At 41.4% G+C, this 17,770-nt stretch overlaps 1 protein-coding gene across 2 annotated transcripts in view; it reads left to right on the forward strand.

Annotated features, from left to right (window-relative positions):
• Positions 1 to 17,759, forward strand: part of ghrhra (growth hormone releasing hormone receptor a) — a 34,180-nt gene extending 16,421 nt beyond the window's left edge. The window contains exons 1-13 of one of the 2 annotated variants that reach the window (XM_035528057.1): positions 845 to 1,099; positions 1,977 to 2,085; positions 4,443 to 4,550; positions 8,332 to 8,429; positions 8,686 to 8,783; positions 8,953 to 9,085; positions 11,480 to 11,633; positions 11,860 to 11,920; positions 12,016 to 12,085; positions 12,217 to 12,308; positions 15,661 to 15,790; positions 16,066 to 16,107; positions 16,220 to 17,759. In XM_035528057.1, the coding sequence (XP_035383950.1) occupies positions 1,055 to 1,099; positions 1,977 to 2,085; positions 4,443 to 4,550; positions 8,332 to 8,429; positions 8,686 to 8,783; positions 8,953 to 9,085; positions 11,480 to 11,633; positions 11,860 to 11,920; positions 12,016 to 12,085; positions 12,217 to 12,308; positions 15,661 to 15,790; positions 16,066 to 16,107; positions 16,220 to 16,375 (1,296 nt within the window). In that variant the 5' untranslated portion in view covers positions 845 to 1,054 and the 3' untranslated portion in view covers positions 16,376 to 17,759. Of the gene's footprint in view, positions 1 to 844; positions 1,100 to 1,976; positions 2,086 to 4,442; positions 4,551 to 8,331; positions 8,430 to 8,685; positions 8,784 to 8,952; positions 9,086 to 11,479; positions 11,634 to 11,859; positions 11,921 to 12,015; positions 12,086 to 12,216; positions 12,309 to 15,660; positions 15,791 to 16,065; positions 16,108 to 16,219 lie in introns of those variants that run through there. The other variant, XM_035528058.1, reaches the window with a different exon arrangement.
• Positions 17,760 to 17,770: the final 11 nt, after the last annotated feature.

A 17,770-nucleotide genomic window follows, 5' to 3' on the forward strand; every position in this document is an offset into this window, starting at 1 on the left:
CCACAAGCCTGTACAGCAGTGTTTGTTACTTAAAATAAGGAAAATAATTTGTCCATTAGCTACCAAAAACCTCAAGAACAATATTATTGTCACTGCTTTTGTGTTATTTTTAAATGTGTTATTACTATTGTTGTTGTTGTTAAAGCAAAAAAATGTATACAGTTTTTAATACTACAGTAATTATAGCAGTTGAATCAACAACAATGTCACATGCTGCTATTTTTGCATTTATCTAGTGATTAAGTTTGAGGGTGAATTACTTAATGTGTTGATATTTTAGGTATTTGATATATTGAGCTAAATTGTAAAAATATATATATTTTTGTTATCATGACTTTCCCTCTTTTGTCAGATTAGTTTAGATTCACCAGTGCTGCAAAGATGGCCTTATGTAACTGTACTTACATTGTGTTAACACACAATTTGAGCTTCAGTAGACTCAAAAAATGAAGGTAATCAGGTTACTTATTTTTTTCCAGTTTAAAACCTTAATTATTATTATTATTATACTCCACACATGCAACTACCTAATATCCAGTGGTTGAAAAACGGGCTTCACATTGATTTTGTGATTTTACTGTAAATAAGCACAGTATACTTACTACTAAACTTACTCAATTCCTAAATAACTCTCACATTGCAAACTGTAGCGTTATTCTGCTTTTAACAAACGTCAACACATTACACTCGGGCACAAATACCATATATATGTAATTCATAATGTAACCGGAGCAACTACATGGTAAAAGGAGAACAGAAATAGGCTGTTGCCTGCTACAGTCGCATCCGATGAAGTCGCTGCAGCGCTCTGTCGGTGCGATTCCGTTCAAACGTCAACGCGCGACTGTGTTCGCTTGCGAATGGGGCGTCTCGCGTCTACACGGATAACTGAAGGATTCTCCGGAATTCCGGCTGTGGGAAGATATCCGACTGTGTGTCTGTTCGACATTTGTGCATGGGATTGTATTTACTATCCTGGATAATCAAAATGGTTTGAAAGCAGACTTGTTTTAAGCAGAGTTAAGAATATTCTAATTATCTGGGACGTTTGAACATGGCCGCATTGTATTTATGGATTCTAGCTACTTTTTGGAGAACTGTGAGTTTCTGCATGGTTTCACAGTATGACTTTTACTGAAAACGCGTTTTCTAATTAGTCTTTTCTTTATATCTAATATTAGCCTACAAAGTAGGCTATAACCCTTATGTTTTTGATAATGTCTTGCAGTGATATGGCTTGTGAAAAACGAGAAGCTCATGTAGTGGTAAAACCCTTAAATTCAACGCTGTTTAGCCAAATAAAGTTATTTAAAATTAAATTTAAAATTTGACCGTTCGCAGTGCCTATACTACGTTTATTTGTAAAGTCTGTTTTGTTACCATTTAATGTATGTATATTGAGTGATGTTTTGAAGACAACACCATTGTGGTGCCTTATTTACGAAGATAACTATATTCCCTTATGACGAGTCATAATTAGTGGTTTTGATTGCAATGTCTACAACCAATAATACATAAAAAGAAGTTTAAATATCTTGCTCTGCATGTCACTGACGTCTTGCATACAGAATTTGGCCTATGCATTCCTATCCTCCTTCAGTACTTCAGAAAATTACTATTGCTTTATCACTTCAATATTCTGATGTCCCATGACTATATTTATTTTTAAAAATCAGTTAGTAATCAATTGTGATCTAACTGCCAGTTAAGACCTGCATTTCTAGCTTCTACAAAGGACACACTACAACAAATGCTGACATTTTGATCAATGGACAGCATCTTCTGAGTGAAAACTCCACCTTGGATCCATTTTTTAAGCAATGCCCTAGTAAATAATTCATACATTCCGTTCACCTTGCTCTATTGAATAGGCTCTCTGACTTTTCTATGCTACCATTCAGTCAAATTTCCATTCACAGACTGCCTCAATACAGGTCTCTGTGTGCCTCATTTTGGTCTTTCTACTGCACTGGCAGGTACAGGCCATCCATCCAGACTGTGCCATCATTTCCCAGCACTTAAGGGCCCAGGAACTCTGCAATCAGACCAGGAGGAGAGAGCGCAAGATCCAGACTGGACCATGGGGTACGCAAACAGTCGTCTGCTACTGCTGAAGTCTTATTTAGTGCTCTATTCTGTAGTCCACTGTGCTGTGTTTCCATGGTATATGCAATTATTGTAATTAATTCTGTAGAAAGAAACTGTGTTAAATCAAAGTCTCTATTCACAAAAGTAATGTGTTCATGTCATCGTTATAAGGTTTTCATATGATATAGCTAATAGATAATTTTAATCCTTGTGGGTCAGTTTTTAGAACCCAGATTATGCCATGTCTCTGGAATATATTTCCAACAGGAGTTCTCCACAAATACTGCATTCTTAGTCCAGTACTTGATCAGCATCCAGAAAATCAGCTCTCTGCTCACTATAAAGTCTCAGTAAGATGTGACAAAAAAGCAGAGGACAGATAGTCTGGGGCTAACAGCTGTTGTATATGAGCCATTGTAATATATATGGCATGAAGCTAGAGCTTTAGTTAAATTCACTCCACCTAGTTATATATATTTAGGTGTGATCGGAGTGTCTTAACAATATTACTTTAATTGAACGTGTCATGATGGTGCTTCTTAGGATGAAGCAGAAATAAACTGTAACTAGGCTGTGTGTTCCCAGCAGCTACTCCTAGCTTTCAGGTCATGTTCAAGCATCTGGGTGTAAACCAGAATGTACATGCTTGGAGCAGAAATTCAGAATGCAGAACTATAAAATTTCATTCTGAGTGCGGGAGGTGGGTTGGTGGGTTGTGATGTAGGCATCTGCACACTTCACCTTTACAATCCTTCATTTGATTTCACATTCTTGGACACATTAGAATTTGCATTGCATTAGGACAGATTAGAATTTGCATTGCATAATGGCCCAAGTGTCTGTGAGGCTCTCCTGTTTAAAACTCATGTCTTTCATAGGAGCAAAGCAGCATGAATACTCTGGTTAGATGAGAGGACAGGTGGCGTCAGAGCAGCTATGGGAATTTCTCTGTGTAAAAGAGTCTAAACTGTCAGAATTCATCTGCAGAATACTTCACAGAGGCATTGTTAATCTGAAATGAGTTGTGGCTCTTGCTGATTTCATCTCTCCCGGTGGAGATGAATAAAAGCTATATGAATAGAAGTGAGTTTGTGAGAGTGCATGTCCAGCGCAGGAGACAGGAGGAGCACCCGTGACTTGCCTAATTGATCCAGATGGTATGTGTTAATTGTGTTTAGGAGTGGGCATGTTTTCCTAGCATCAGAGGGTGGAAGTAGAACGCAGGAAGAAGCATATCAGCGTAAAGACTGGAAATTGCTATTTGTTGTATACATGAATTTGATCCAGAACGGCACAGACTTTACATGACCCATGTAGCAAACATGAAGTTGCTTCAGTGGGAGACCCTCAGTCTTCACACCCTGGTTGACTCTCAAAATAATTTGTTTATAATATAACTTCAGCAATATGTAGAAACAGTAACAATGATAAGAAATTGAAAGAACATTAATCTCTCACTGTATAAGTAATATTCTCCTAAATGTGTACTAACCATCCTAAACCTCAGAAGCTGGGGACTTTTTTCTTTTGGTCTTTATAGGGGTGTCACATCAATGCCTACATGTTTTTCCTTTATTTTGCTCTATGTATTTGCTTTTTTAGTAGACATCATCATCTCAACCATCTTTGCAGCTTGTCAAAACACATGGATTAGTCTACGTTCACTACCTACCTCAAATGTTGACATTCATTTATTTTAACTACAGGCTTTAGAAACGAGAGTTGCTTCTGGTTCACATCCACTTTAGTGTAATGCACAGGGTTATCTGAGCATGTTCCATTTATTTTGAGGTTATGGTCATAACTCAGTGTAACCTTCAAGCCTAGTTAGCTGTGATTAGCCCAGGACCATCAGGAACTGAAAATACTTACTACTCAAATTTATTTTTGTAGTCAACTGCATCTTGGAAATGATGCATTTCATACCATTGAGGACCTAAGCAAACATGACACCAGGAGTAGGTTTTGAATCCATGCAGCAACTCAACAATTGGTGTGTAAATGTTCAAAACACTCAGCCCTCCTGGCTGAGAGATTTGGTCTTTTCGATAAGTAACAGTGCAAATAGCTTAGGCTTTAGCAAACAGTAAATAGGTTGTTGCTCCATTTCCATTGACCATATAAGTGCTGTGCTTCTAAATCTCTAATCTAGGTCATTCTGCAAAACATGAGTCTTAATGTCCTCAAGGAAGATGCAGTTTGCATGCAATTTTTGTGTTAGTACCTTTAAGGCCAACCCTTATCTATCTAGATATCTATCTCTCTCCCTCAGTTTTTGCCAGCTGCCCATATTGCTTAAGAAACAAACTGGCTGAGTGATGCTGTTTGAACATGTTCCACGATGTTCATCTTAGGTTGCAGAACGGAGTGGGATGAGATCCGATGCTGGTTTCGAGCGGATGTCGGCCAGGTGGTCAATGTGTCCTGCTCTGAAGTCTTCCAGCACTTCTCCAGCAAGCAAGGTCAGCTTTCATTACTAATAATTTAGTCACTGAAAATGACTCGGTGCTAGGGGAGGTCATGATTATGTGAGGAATCAACGTGAGGAACCATAGAGGAGCATCTTTTTGCTTTCTATGGATTTGAATGGTCTCATAAAGGAAACAGAAATGAGAAGGAAGAAAATTCCCCCATCTTGAATATTTTGAGCTTTTGTTATTTTGAGCAAAAGAAAGCTATTTTGAGCATTCTTTCTCATCATGGTCTTTTGAATCAGACACTAAAACCTACTTTTTTTTTGGCAAGTATTCATAATGGCCCCTTGGCACTTCGGCAGTATGTTAAAGTGGGTCACAGACCTCTGTAAAATTGAATTTAAAAGCAGATAATAACCTTCCCTTTGATACTCAAAGACTCTTGTCACCATACGCCACTGCATTTCAACAGCGGTCCAGACGCTTCTGGTTTTGCCGCTTTGCTGACGTACAGAGAGGTAGCAGGCCATGAAGCGTTCATTACACAGACGTCTTGTGACCTAAATCAGAAAGCTGTATAGTGGAATGCCTCGAATCTGTAGCTCGAGGGAAATGCGCGTCAGGGTTGCGCGACTCCAGGTGTCCCTGGAGATGCATGTCCAGTATAGACGTCATGCCGGTTTTACAGGTCAGTGGTCTACAGGATGCTATGAATCGGGCAGAAGTACTGTTCTGTTACACAGAAGCCCAAAAGAACAACGGCGGAGGTAGCAGTAGAAGTTAACTTTCTTGCCCTCCTTTTCGCTGGCAGCATTTGGAAGAATGCTGAAAACTGTACTCAAGCACAATACCTGTTACTTCTGAGCATATATTGGCTGAAGTTGGAGCAAAGAAGCCTTCAAAGAAAGTGCTTAAAACAAGTGTAAAGGAAGAAGGTCATTTTGATATACTTTTGTTTTACTTTTTTTTTTTCTTTCTGGCCACCTGTGACTTGCTGGATTGAATGCAGTTAATGCCATTTCTTACTACAGGATCAAATAGAGGTACATTCTAACTAAAAAACAGAACCATATTCTGTCTGTTTGGAAATTGCACATTGATTCTGAATATGAAGCTAATAAGATATGGATGCTTTGCATCAAAAGAAGTCAGTGAACTCAGATTAATTAAACTCAGTTTAATTAAAATTTTACTCAAGAGCTCTGATTTTAAGTATTCAAAAGATGCAAATCCTGAAAAACAACAATGATAATGTTTTTCCCAGTCAGTATAGCACATTGTCATTCCTATCACTGTCATCAAGAGTGTTTTGATACAAGAGGGTTGTTTTGGTAATACTCCCCTGAACCTTGCATTAGCATATAGTTTAATCACTATTATCACTCAGGCATGCTAATCACCAATGATTTTGTGGTTTATGTATTATTAACACCACTTAAATGGATGTGTCAAGAGGCACTGGATCAACCTTTCATAACTAATCCTTCAGATCATTTTGGAGTATTTGTAGTCTTTTCTCTATTACAGTAATATCGATTACATTTTATCAAATTGTTCTCAGTTGACCAATGAAAGTTCTTTTATTCCATTAATATGCATGATCTATATTCAGAAAGTGGGCCACCTGCTCCCTACAAGCTTATAGTGAGGTGAGAGAGAGGAGCGGGATGCAGAAAATCTGAGGTAGCAGAGTCTTTGCTGTTTCTACAGGCTGTAGTGCTGAGTGAAATGGATTTTAGAGGTGAAAGCCGATTTATTTGAAGGCCAGGTCCCGAGGACCTGTTCAGATTGCTAAGGTTGTATCTGAGGGGGAAAAACATACTTTATTCTTTTCTTAGTCAGATAACAAAATGTTAAAACTACTTTATGATTTGCCAAATAATTTACAAATTTAAAAAAAAAAGAAGTCATATTTCAATATTTCTGAGATGGTGGTATCCACAAACATCTACATTTAGTCCAAAAGAGGAGGCTGCTGACATTGCAGTACACCCCTTTTTGCATAATGATCTGAACATTGCAAGTCTTTCATTACTTTTTCCTAAATCCACATGAGACATGGGATTACATGTTCTTTCTAAAAATGTGCCTGGGTTTGTGTCGATATTCTTAATTCCACCACAAGTGCTCAGCGGTTACAATGAGCAGAGCTGTTTGTTTGGAGAAGGGTTATTGACCATAGGCTTGTGTCCTGCTTAACCCTAACACCATAATCACAGACATCCAGCATTTGTGCGTGTGAGAAAACTCTCACAGATCCCCACACAGGTGTGTTCTGCTGCCTGTGTCTTGTGATGGACAGCTGGGGTTTTTGTATTAATGCCCTGATTAAGTTTGTTGCAAATATCATTCTCCTGCCAAACTAAACAAGAATCATGGCACTGATTGCATTTGCTTAATTATGGCTGTGACACTATAATGTTGCTGCTGGCCCGAGTGCCGCAGGGTGTGGGGCACCTGCACGCGGTGGGCCTTACCACGTGACTTATGAGGGAGGAGCTGTCCATGACAGAACCCCCTCCCAAGGGGCGCGGCTCCCGAAGTGTCTACCTTTGGGACTGCGAATCCCAGGCTGCCATGCATACACACACACACTGCACGGCTCTGCTGGGTGCCCACCTACTACCAGACAGGCCAGGAACTGCCAACCGGGGAGACTTCCGTAGAAGGAAAGAGGCAGCGTCACTGCCTCTCTCTGGGTCTACCGATACTCTCCATGTGAAGTGTGGGGGGGAGCATTCCCCAAAGATGACCCCTCCCTAGAGGCACGGTTCCTGACGCTTTCCCTTCCAGGATAGCAAACTCCAGGATGCCGTGCGAACACACAGACAAGACACGGCACTGCCTGGTGCCCACCCAACACAAAGCAGGCCAGGGACCTCCCACCTGGGAGACTTCCCCAAACGAGGGAGAAAGGCAGATTTCCTGCCTTTCTCGGGTCCGTCCGGTACGCTTCCTACGACGTGATGCGCCTAAAAACACGCACCAAGCACAAATACACATAAACAATAGGGCCAGTCCACAAACATATAAGGTGCAGTGCTGCAGCGCCTGCTAATCCCGCAGGTGCTGTAGACGTGTCCTTGGGCCAATCGGACCCGTGGGGGTGCACGTAAAGCCCGGTTCCAGGTGTGCAGCCTCCCCTAACAGTCCTCCTCTCACCAGCTGCTATAGGAGAATGGGCAGGCTTTGGGCAGTTTTGCCAGCGAGCCCACGGAAGGGGAGGAACTTGGGCTTTGCCCTCACTAGCCAGAGACCTAGCCAGCTCCACCAAACCGCCATCATCGCCGTCCTCGGGGAGCTCTTCGGCTATCCTCAGTCCTGGCTCGGTAGCCTCAGCACCCCCAAGAAATTCCTGGGGGTGTTCCTCGCCGCCGCCGCCTCCAGACTGCATGCAGATGATGGTCGCGGTCCTCGCCCCAATGCCCAGGGATCCAGGCAGCAGTGCGGGGGATGCCTACGCACTTTGTCTATAGCAGGCAATTTTTGCAAGATTTATTTCACACATAGTACATTTTTAGTACATTTTTAAGTAACAAAGATTAATGGAATTCTGAAAGGAAACCCTGTCAATTTTTTTTACTTTTGTGAGAATGTCCTCTTCTAAGCCTCAAATACTGAGACTACTGCAGACACCGCATGTCTCACTTGCTAACAGCTTAGAATTTCTAAGGTGCAAGCATACTTGGCAGCTAGTGTACCAGAAGTGATTACTATGGAATGCTTTGGCACTATATAAAAAACTGCGAATTATGGAACTATGCAAAGTGATAGCAGTGTAGAAGAAGCTGAGCACTTTGAATTATTACTGATCTGCTGAAGCTTACAGGTTACATATACAGGAACTGCACAGCAGAGGGCTGGGGTGACCCATACCCACCTTATGGAGAAGCCTGTGACTTTGGAGATGATGCAGAGCCTGAAGAGGTAAATGGACTTCTGTGTGGCTTGACAGTAGTGCCTTTCTGACCCGCATTCCAGATGGTCATCTCAGAAATGACCTTCTCTTCTTGATGATGCTCTTGATGATGATCGTCACAGTTCCATTCAGCATGAGAACAGATATTAATCTATAGCAACACGTGAACTGAGTCACATGTTGCTTAGTGGGAATAAAGTGATGGCTACATCCATGTGGCCTCTATCTCAGAATGGGGCTTGACCTGTGCTTTTGGTTTTCCAGACAAGCTACTTCTCAATGTTCAAGAAGGTATACACAGTTGGATACGCCACCTCACTTATATCACTCATAACAGCAATCATAGTCTTCACTTCCTTCAGGTAAATTGGTGTTTTTTGTCCTTTGAGCTTTGTGAACCTTTAATTAATGTAAAATGATTAATGTGCAGCCATTTAAAACAATGCCTTCCTGCTTATAAGGTTTACTTGTGTCATTAATCTCAATTGTCCTCAGTACCCTTCAAGATCTAAAGCGTGACTTCTATTGCAGGAAGTTCCACTGTACCAGGAATTACATACACATCAACCTGTTTGCTTCCTTCATTCTCCGGGCCAGTGCAGTCTTCATTAAGGATGCCGTTCTTTTCTCTGATGAGTCTTTGGACCATTGCTTCATGTCCACAGTAAGAGAGAGAGTGCGAGAGAGAGAGAGCGCGAGAGAGAGAGAAACAGTGGCATTTGTCTTGATTCATCTTTCAGTATTTCAGTACACAAAAAACACTACTAAAACCTATTCAAAGACTTCCATAACAAATTAGTGAAGCTCATACCAAAGGATGGGTTGATCAATAATCTTCAGGGAAACATTACTAGGGATCTAAAGCTATACTGTATATACACAACAATGAATGGCCACTTTATTAGAGACACCCATCTAGTATTGCATTGGACCTCATTTGGCCCTTAGAACCGCAGTAATTCATCATGGCAAAGATTCCACATGTTGAAATTGTCCTGCAGGAATCTTGGCCCACACAGATATAGGATAGCTTCTTGCTGCAAATTAGATGGAGGCACTGACATTTAGTCTAGCACAGAGGACCGTGCCTTGTTCGAAGTCACTCAGATTGCTTGATTTTCCCATTCTAATGTGCATTCACACTGAAGCTGATCCATGGAAAGCTTGCTTGCCTGATCTTATGATGCAATCAAGAGTCACTTGTCCATGTCACGTCTACAGATCGGAGCGTTCCCCGTTTCCCAGGCAACCTAGTAACCTCTGGGTGTTCATCGTTCTCTATGATTCCCTGTCTCCTCCCCTTTGTCTCCAGCTGTTTCTAATTTATCCCTGATTGTAGTCTTACAAAACCCCCATCCCTATGTATCTTCTTTGTCGGTCATTGTTTCTGGTTAGCCTTCGTTTGTCCTCGCGCCTTCGCTGATATATGTTTGGTAATATGTCTCCCATGGTTGCTGGTTAGTTCTCGTCGGTCTTAGTCTCGCTTTGTTTTGGTAAGAGTGTGTTTCTGCCTCTCATTGTGTTTGTGGTACGATCACGTGTCACACCTAGCTCCTTGCGCCTATGTGTTTGTTTAGATCTCATTTGTACTCTGCCTCTGTGTTTGCGGACAGCACTGCCTTTCCCGTTAATGTGTACCCATTATTGCTGTCTGTCTTTGATTCTGTTCAGTGTTTGTTTGTTTATTTGTTATTAAAACTTAGTTTTTATTTATTCTATTTGTCACACTCGTTATGGCTTCCCTCGTCAGTTCCGTTTAACGTAACATCCAAGACGTCGGCACTTTGCACGTGTGTTTGTCCTCGCTGTCCTCCCCTTCCGTGTCCAATTTCCATACAGGGAAGCGCTAATCATGAAAGGGAAGGTGTCTCTAACAAAGTGACCATTCATTCAGTGTTTATAATACATGTAGATTACAGGTGAGAAACTGCAGTGTACTGCAGTCACGGATATAGATACAGGAAAAGTACATAAGTTTTCCAGAGAAACTGGATGTTTCGGACAGAGGCCCTTCACCAGCTGATACGTAAGCTCTCTGTAAGCAATCTGTTTACACTATAGCCTGGAATGACTACACAATACATCATTATTCCATTTTTATTGTTCATATGGAGGAAAGTAGCACAATAACAATTAAATAGGAATTAAAATGGGATTACCTTCAAATGTTTTTATTACATTTAGCTCCTTTTACTATTACAGCTATTATTTTATGCTTCAGAGCTTAAATTTATGGCCTATGGGTTATGTAGGAGCACTGGCCATGTATTGTGACACTGAGTGCCCTATGTAGATGCAGCTCTACCAAAACACTCCTTGTTCTTTTTGTCTTTGACATACTAATATAAGCGGATAGGTGTGGTAATGAAAAATGGGAGAGTTCTCTGGAGGGGAACTGGGGCAGGTTATTTACATGTGATGTAAGTAGAAATGTGGCATTACAGAAAATTTACACATAAGTAAATGTGTGTGTGTGTGCGCGTGCATATGCATGTGCGTGTGCATGTGGGAAATTCCAAGCACGGGAAGTAGCAATAGAATGTCAAAAGAAGTCTTGAAACATGAAGAAAACCCTTCAAGTAGGCAATTATGGCACAAACTCTGTGTGACATTACAAGTCAGACACTGCTGTGAAACACCCTCCAAAGCATATTTCATTTCCTGCCTGTGGTTGTGTGGGTAGATATGGACTGTAAATGAGAATCCATTTTTTTATGAGACATTGACCTTATTACATATCTCTCTTCCATGCCTCAAGAACGCATTATGTGATTATAAAGATACAACGACACAGAAGTGCTTGTTTTTAAGATTTCTGTTTTGACAGTTTCGAAGATGACAATATTACCAGCAATATTTAACTAATATACAGACATACTATTATATAATTTTTAAAAGAAAATAATGGGGTCAGAACCTTTGAAATTCTTTAAACTTCCGTCCCCTGATAATTATCTCCTGTTTGACATGTTTACTAGCTGACTTGTACACTAAGAACTGCATTAATGCGTTTGGATTGTTTTGACTTCAGAGTTTACCTACTTGCTGTCTTTTCCAGATGGCATGCAAATCTGCTGTGGCCTTCTTCCAGTTCAGCATCCTGGCTAATTACTTCTGGCTGCTGGTGGAGGGCATGTACCTGCAGACCCTGCTCGCACTCACCTTCGTCTCCCAGAGGAAGTACTTCTGGTGGTACATCCTGATTGGTTGGGGTCAGTGCATCATCGAAACCAGTCTTATGTTCAGATAAAAGCTTGTGTTTAATTGTGCTTCAGAGAGACTTCACCATCCTGACAGTTTAGTTTTTTTAGAAAGGTTGTTTGGAGGTTTTTATTTTTTATTTTTTAAGAATGTTTTTCACATTTTCATGCTGTTCATGTTCTATGGATATTATTAATGGAGTTAGATTGGTAGTATGCTCCATCTTCTGTGTTGTAGGTTTACCATCGCTGGTCCTTATTGTTTGGGTTTTGACTAGAAAATTATATGACAACCGAGGGTATGTTGACCTTTAACATTCCACAAATATGTTCATACAAGATGTTTGTTTAGTGTGACCATTGATGGGTCTTATTTTTTCCCATCCGTTTGCAGGTGCTGGGATGACACTGATTTTACTGCTGTCTGGTGGATAATCAAGGGTCCAATAACAGCGTCCTTATTTGTGAGTAAAGATACAAGATGCCTTTGGCATAAGCTTCAATGCAACAGTTCATGTGGTGTACTTCCGATGGTGGGGGTGGGGTGGTACTGGGGAGCAGGGGCGTATTTAAATCTGTATTCATTCTCTCTCAGGCAAACATCATCATCTTCCTGAGTGTGATCCGGATCCTGGTTCAGAAGCTCAAGTCTCCAGGCATGGGTGGCAATGACTCAAGCCACTTCATGTGAGTTGTGACTATGGGAAGTGTGTCTGTGCTAGCAGTGTGACATGGAATGCACTAAACACCAGCTACTGCAGAAAGACATATAGACACAATACCCCAGAACAAATGCTGATTGTGGAGTGTTTGTTTGTTTGGGGAAATTTCGGAGGTATTTAGGCATTAGGAACTTTGTGGTAAGGCAGTGTCTACAGGAAATGGAAAGGCAAATGAATACAACAAGAGAGTGACCACCCTGGGGGTTTGCTGCTTTTGATATTTTTCTTTTGAATCACATGTAACAGTTTTTAGATTGCCTTCAAAATGACCAAAAACTTGAGGTTATGAAAAATTACATTTAAAGGAGCAATAAGCCATAATTCTAATTCTAAAACAAAACAAAACAAAACAGCAATTATACTGACACTTAGTGATCTGGATGTGTCAGAGTGTCTGTAGTAAATCTATTTTAAATATTTCTGTTTCTGTGGAGCAAATACTTTGTTTGAGGACTACAAAATCTGATCCTTTACCTCATCTGAGCAGCACTTTATATAAAAAATTATGAAAAAAATAAATAATTGCTTTCGGAATTTAAGAATATCGAACACAGTCAGCACAGACACTGCGTGCGTGCGTGTGTGTGTGTGAGAAAGATGAAGACCAATGCTCCTCTGCTCTCCTCAGGGGACAGACATTGTTTCTGCCAATTAGAGCATGGCTTTGCAAGGCTCAGGCTCCAGCTGCTAGAGCATTCTTCACGCATGAGTGAAACCCTCACGAGTAAAACGATCACCACACATGGCACTGTGGCAGAGGTGTCTGCTTTAATCCTCGTCCTTTGTTTCCCTTTGTTCTATTAGCAAACAGTAAACTTCTGGAGTGTGATTTTATATACTAGAAGCAAATAAAAGACCCATTTTTGCATTTTTATGCATAATTTTACATCTGATCTTCAAAATGCTGCAATTGTACAGTTGTACAGGATCTTTTCCTTTTAAACTGATAGAACCGTCCCTCCAGGTAGGACTGAAACCATCTCCAAGCAGAGCCAGTCACACCAAGCCTGGAAAGTATAGAGAGAAGAATGTTGTGGTTCAATGTGTCAAAGGCTGCTGAAAGGTCTAGAAGATTCAAAACAGATGACTGTTTGGAACTTTTTGCAGCATGAAGTTTCTCAGTCACTGCTATGAGTGCCGTTTCTGTAGAATGTGCTGGTTTGTAGCCAGACTGATTGGGATCATGCAGCTGGTTCTGGATGAGAAAGAGAGACAATTGATTATAAACTACTCGTTCAAGGGCTTTTGAGAGGAAAGAGAGAAGTGATACTGGTCTGTAGTTGGTAACGCTGGAGATGTCAAGTGTGGCTTTCTTGAGGATTGGTACCACCCTGGCAGTTTTAAATGCAGTAGGCACGTATCCAGAGTTGTTGATAATGACAGGGATGAAAGCAAGCAGCTCTCTTGTTATTGTCTGGAACAGAGCAGAAGGAATTGGATCCAGCGGACATGTAGTCCGATTGCTGGAAGTCAGGAGTTGAAGAATTTCATCTGTGGAGAGAAGAGAAAAAGAAGTCAGAGAGTTGGATGTTGGGGAATGCACATTGGTTGGAGGAGTGGGAACAGAGGAAAAGGACTGGTGGATTGCTGCAAACTTCTCCTCAAAGAAGGTGATAAAATTCTCCGGAGTAAGAGATGAGGAAGGAGGGGGAGGAGAGGATTAAGGAGAGAAGAAAAAATAGTGAAGAGCTTGCATGGATCAAATGATGATGATTCGAATTTCTCTCTGTAGTAGGATGACTTTGTTACTTCCAGTGGGAACTTGGAAAGGAGAGACTTGTATGAGCTTAGGTCTGAATCTACATGAGATTTCCTCCACCACCTCTCTGCAGTCCTTAGTTCTCTCCTGTGGCAGTGAAATGTTTCTGTTATGGAGTGCAGATTGTGACGGAGGGAGGAGGAACATGTAGGAGAAGACTGGATAGAAAGAGAAGGAAGGGAGAGAGAGAAGGATAGAAAGTGATGGTCCGAGAGGTGGAGGGGGGTGACTGCGATGTCCGATGTTGTGGTGGTACGGGTGAAGATCAGGTCCAGAACATTGCCCGCTTTTGTGAGTCAAATGCTGTCAACAGCAGAAGGATGCAGGAGGAATGCAGCTTGTCTGATGGAAGGTTGAAGTCACCAAGGAGAATGAGTGGATTTCCTTCAATGGGGAATTGACTCAGAAGGATGTCGAGCTCATCAATGAAGTGATCTAGGGAACCTGGAGGGCAATAGATGACATTGATAAGAAGTTTGGTGGGGAAACATATTAATAAGTATGGAGTATGGAGATTCTATGTCTTTTCAGAATGATTTGTATACAGGGAGAGGCCTCAGCAGGCTTCTGCAAAAGATCCTGGGTAGGCTTCAGCAGACATCAGTGTAAGATGTATGATCTCTCCACCAGGCTCAGGACCATATAGAAAAACAATCATCTTTAGGATAAGGTCAAGAGAAGTCTTCTCTTAGAGTATAGTGGTAATGGGTTCCAACTGGTGTGGGTGTGAATATCAGTTTGCATATATCAACTAATGTATGGTTTGGATGTAATGGTGGCAAATGCAAACACTAATATGTAAAAGAAGCTGGAGTGAATACATAATCACTTTTGGCAAATGTATAAAAATGTGGATTCTTTGTTTGATTCTTAGACATTCTCCAGAGGTTGCCTCAATAATGCTTGTTAACATTGACCTGAAATAAAGGACGGGACGAGCTATTCTCTGCATCTTTATTTTCTATTTGAATGATTAACTTTAAAACTAGTTGACTGCGAACTTAGGAAAGACACCACCACTTGCAGCAGCTTGGTTTAGATGCTCTGAAAGTGTTATCAGCCATATCTCTCCTTATCCTACCAAAATAAAATCATTTTTTACAACGTTAAGTTCAGTCACTGGGGAAGACTATCAAAGCTGATTGAACTCAGCTGGTTTACATTATGTGGACACAAAAACTGCTTTTGATACAATGCAATCAACCATTCTTGCCACTGGGTTGGAGATACTTAGAGTTACAGGGAAGCTAAAACACATAAAACTTGCCTGTGCAATTGTGTATTGACACTTAGCATGGATGTCAGGCAGTGGAAACACTTCTCCATAGACAGACGCCCCGAGCACAGATTTGAATAGTGATTTAGTCTTAGGCTTAAGGTTTGACTAGTGGTTTAGTCTTAGGCTTAAGGTTTGAATAGTGATTTAGGCTTAAGGTTTGTCGGAAACAAACAAAGAAAAAGTGGCGTCCCTGTGCTATGCAGATAGGACCACACCCACGCCATCCTCCCTCGCTGTATCAGTTGGCTCTAACCCTGGCTTGTGTGGATGTTTTGACAGGAGGCTGGCCAAGTCAACTTTGTTCCTCATTCCCCTGTTTGGGATGCACTACACTGTGTTCGCCTTCCTGCCCGAGAGCACAGGAGAGACTGCGCGACTCTACATTGAGCTTGGCCTAGGCTCCTTTCAGGTGTGTGTGTGTGTGTGTGTGTGTGTGTGTGTGTGTGTGTGTGTGTGTGTGTGTTTGGGCAAGACCCTACCTGTGCAGTCAGAGGAATCATGAATGCAGCGTGTCGCATGGGACATATCTCCAAGCTTGCAGGACCACCCAAGGTCACATGTTTCACTTCCTAGTTAAGTGATATTTCAACATGGAAATGTTTAAGTGTAGGATGTTTAAATTAGCTTGTTTAAAAGCATGTGAGGTTATGCTTGAAGACATAGACAACGCTCTTTCATCTCCAGGGTTTTGTTGTGGCTTTGCTCTACTGCTTCCTGAATGGAGAGGTAAGCATTCTTGCACAAGCCACCTCCCTTCTGCCACTACACCACCCTCACTGTAGCAAGTACTGTGTGCTAGCCATGTGCCCCTCGCCCACCCCCTGCCAACCCGTACCAGGTGCAGATGGAGCTGAGACGGGGTGTGCGAAAGTGGCGGACGCAGAGTCACCTGAGTCCCGGCAAGAGGCGCCACATTACTGTTACGCAGATCACTACGCTGGAGAGGGCGGAGCCTCTGGAGGCCATTTGCTCTGCTGGCAACACAGTGGTATGAGGAGGCATGGCCAGGGCCCAGCGAGTGGGAGTGGCTTAGACACAATCTAGTGAGTGAGGAGCTGCCGAAGGTGCTGCTGCACATGGGGCGGGGGGGTGGATCCGCATGGAGTAACACCAAAGCGGGTGGGTCTAACAAAGCCCAAGCCATCACAGGGAGCAGGTGTTTCCAGTTTTGGGAGGGTTAAGTGCAGGATGCAATGGAAGTTATATGGCTCTACGGCTAGCCCTTTTTATCACAGCAACTAGAAGACAACAACCAAACTATAGCCAAAGGACTACTGAATAGCAAAAAAGTTTTAAAAAGCATCAAGAGGCACATTAGGTGAGAGACCTGCTTCAAATATTCTCAACCAAAGAATCCTACAGTGTTTAAACAAATCTAAAGCAATTTATAATGCTCTTTTAGACACCAGATTCTGTTAGATATTTGATTTTCATAAAGCCACACACTAATTATTATCCCAAATACACAAATGGATTGTGCGTTTCAAACATGTATGGGTAGGTCTAAGCCCAGTTAATTCATGTCCCCATTAATGTCCCACAATACACCACTATTAGAGGCTAAATGCATCTCAAGCTCTACTGTCCACTTCAGTCTCATGCATTGATTAATGTTGCAAATGTTCTTTTGAAGTCTGTATCATAGTTGATATTCAAAGGTTTGAAAGCATCCCATTCCTGCAAAACACCATTGCAGGTTGTGCTCCCAGTTGTAGACAAGTGTAGCCATCATTGATGTGACAAGCACACCACACTGTGTACAAGGAACACAGGGAAGAGGGTATTTGGGCACTAAAATATGTCATATACACGTAGGCTACATGTGGTGTATGTGGTGTACTGTCAGGGTAATATTATTGCCAGAATTGTAGCATAGATCAGTCTGCTTAGAACTTGGCAGTTGTTCGTGTAAGGTACACAATAGGCCAACATGTGTAAAAGGCTGACATGTCTAAAGTGTCCAGTTTTCAGTTTACCGAAGACATTTGGAGATATTCACTTGTCTTTTGTTTCTGCATCTTTCATGGCCCTCTAAGGATATAAGAGCATTTTTCACTTTGTTATAGGATATTATGGTGTTTTATTAGAATTGTTAGGGTTAAGATATTATTATTAGAGAAAATTGCTGTCTGAGAAAAAAATATTCTGCAAACCCAATTTATAAGTTCAAAATATAAATTGTGATCATTCAGTGTGTAGCAATTATGGACTGTTAACAAGTTTGTCTTTATAGATTATCATACCTAAACAAAATGTTTTATAACATCGAGTTCAATGTCAAACTAATGTATGCTAAAATTAGAATGCACTAATTCATTGAATAAGAACTTCTTAGAATATAAATTCTGTCCTTGTAAAACGGTTGCAAATCCTCCCTTTGAATTCAGAA

This window comes from Electrophorus electricus, chromosome 7 (genome assembly GCF_013358815.1).
Source record: "Electrophorus electricus isolate fEleEle1 chromosome 7, fEleEle1.pri, whole genome shotgun sequence".
Taxonomy (NCBI): Eukaryota; Metazoa; Chordata; class Actinopteri; order Gymnotiformes; family Gymnotidae; genus Electrophorus; species Electrophorus electricus.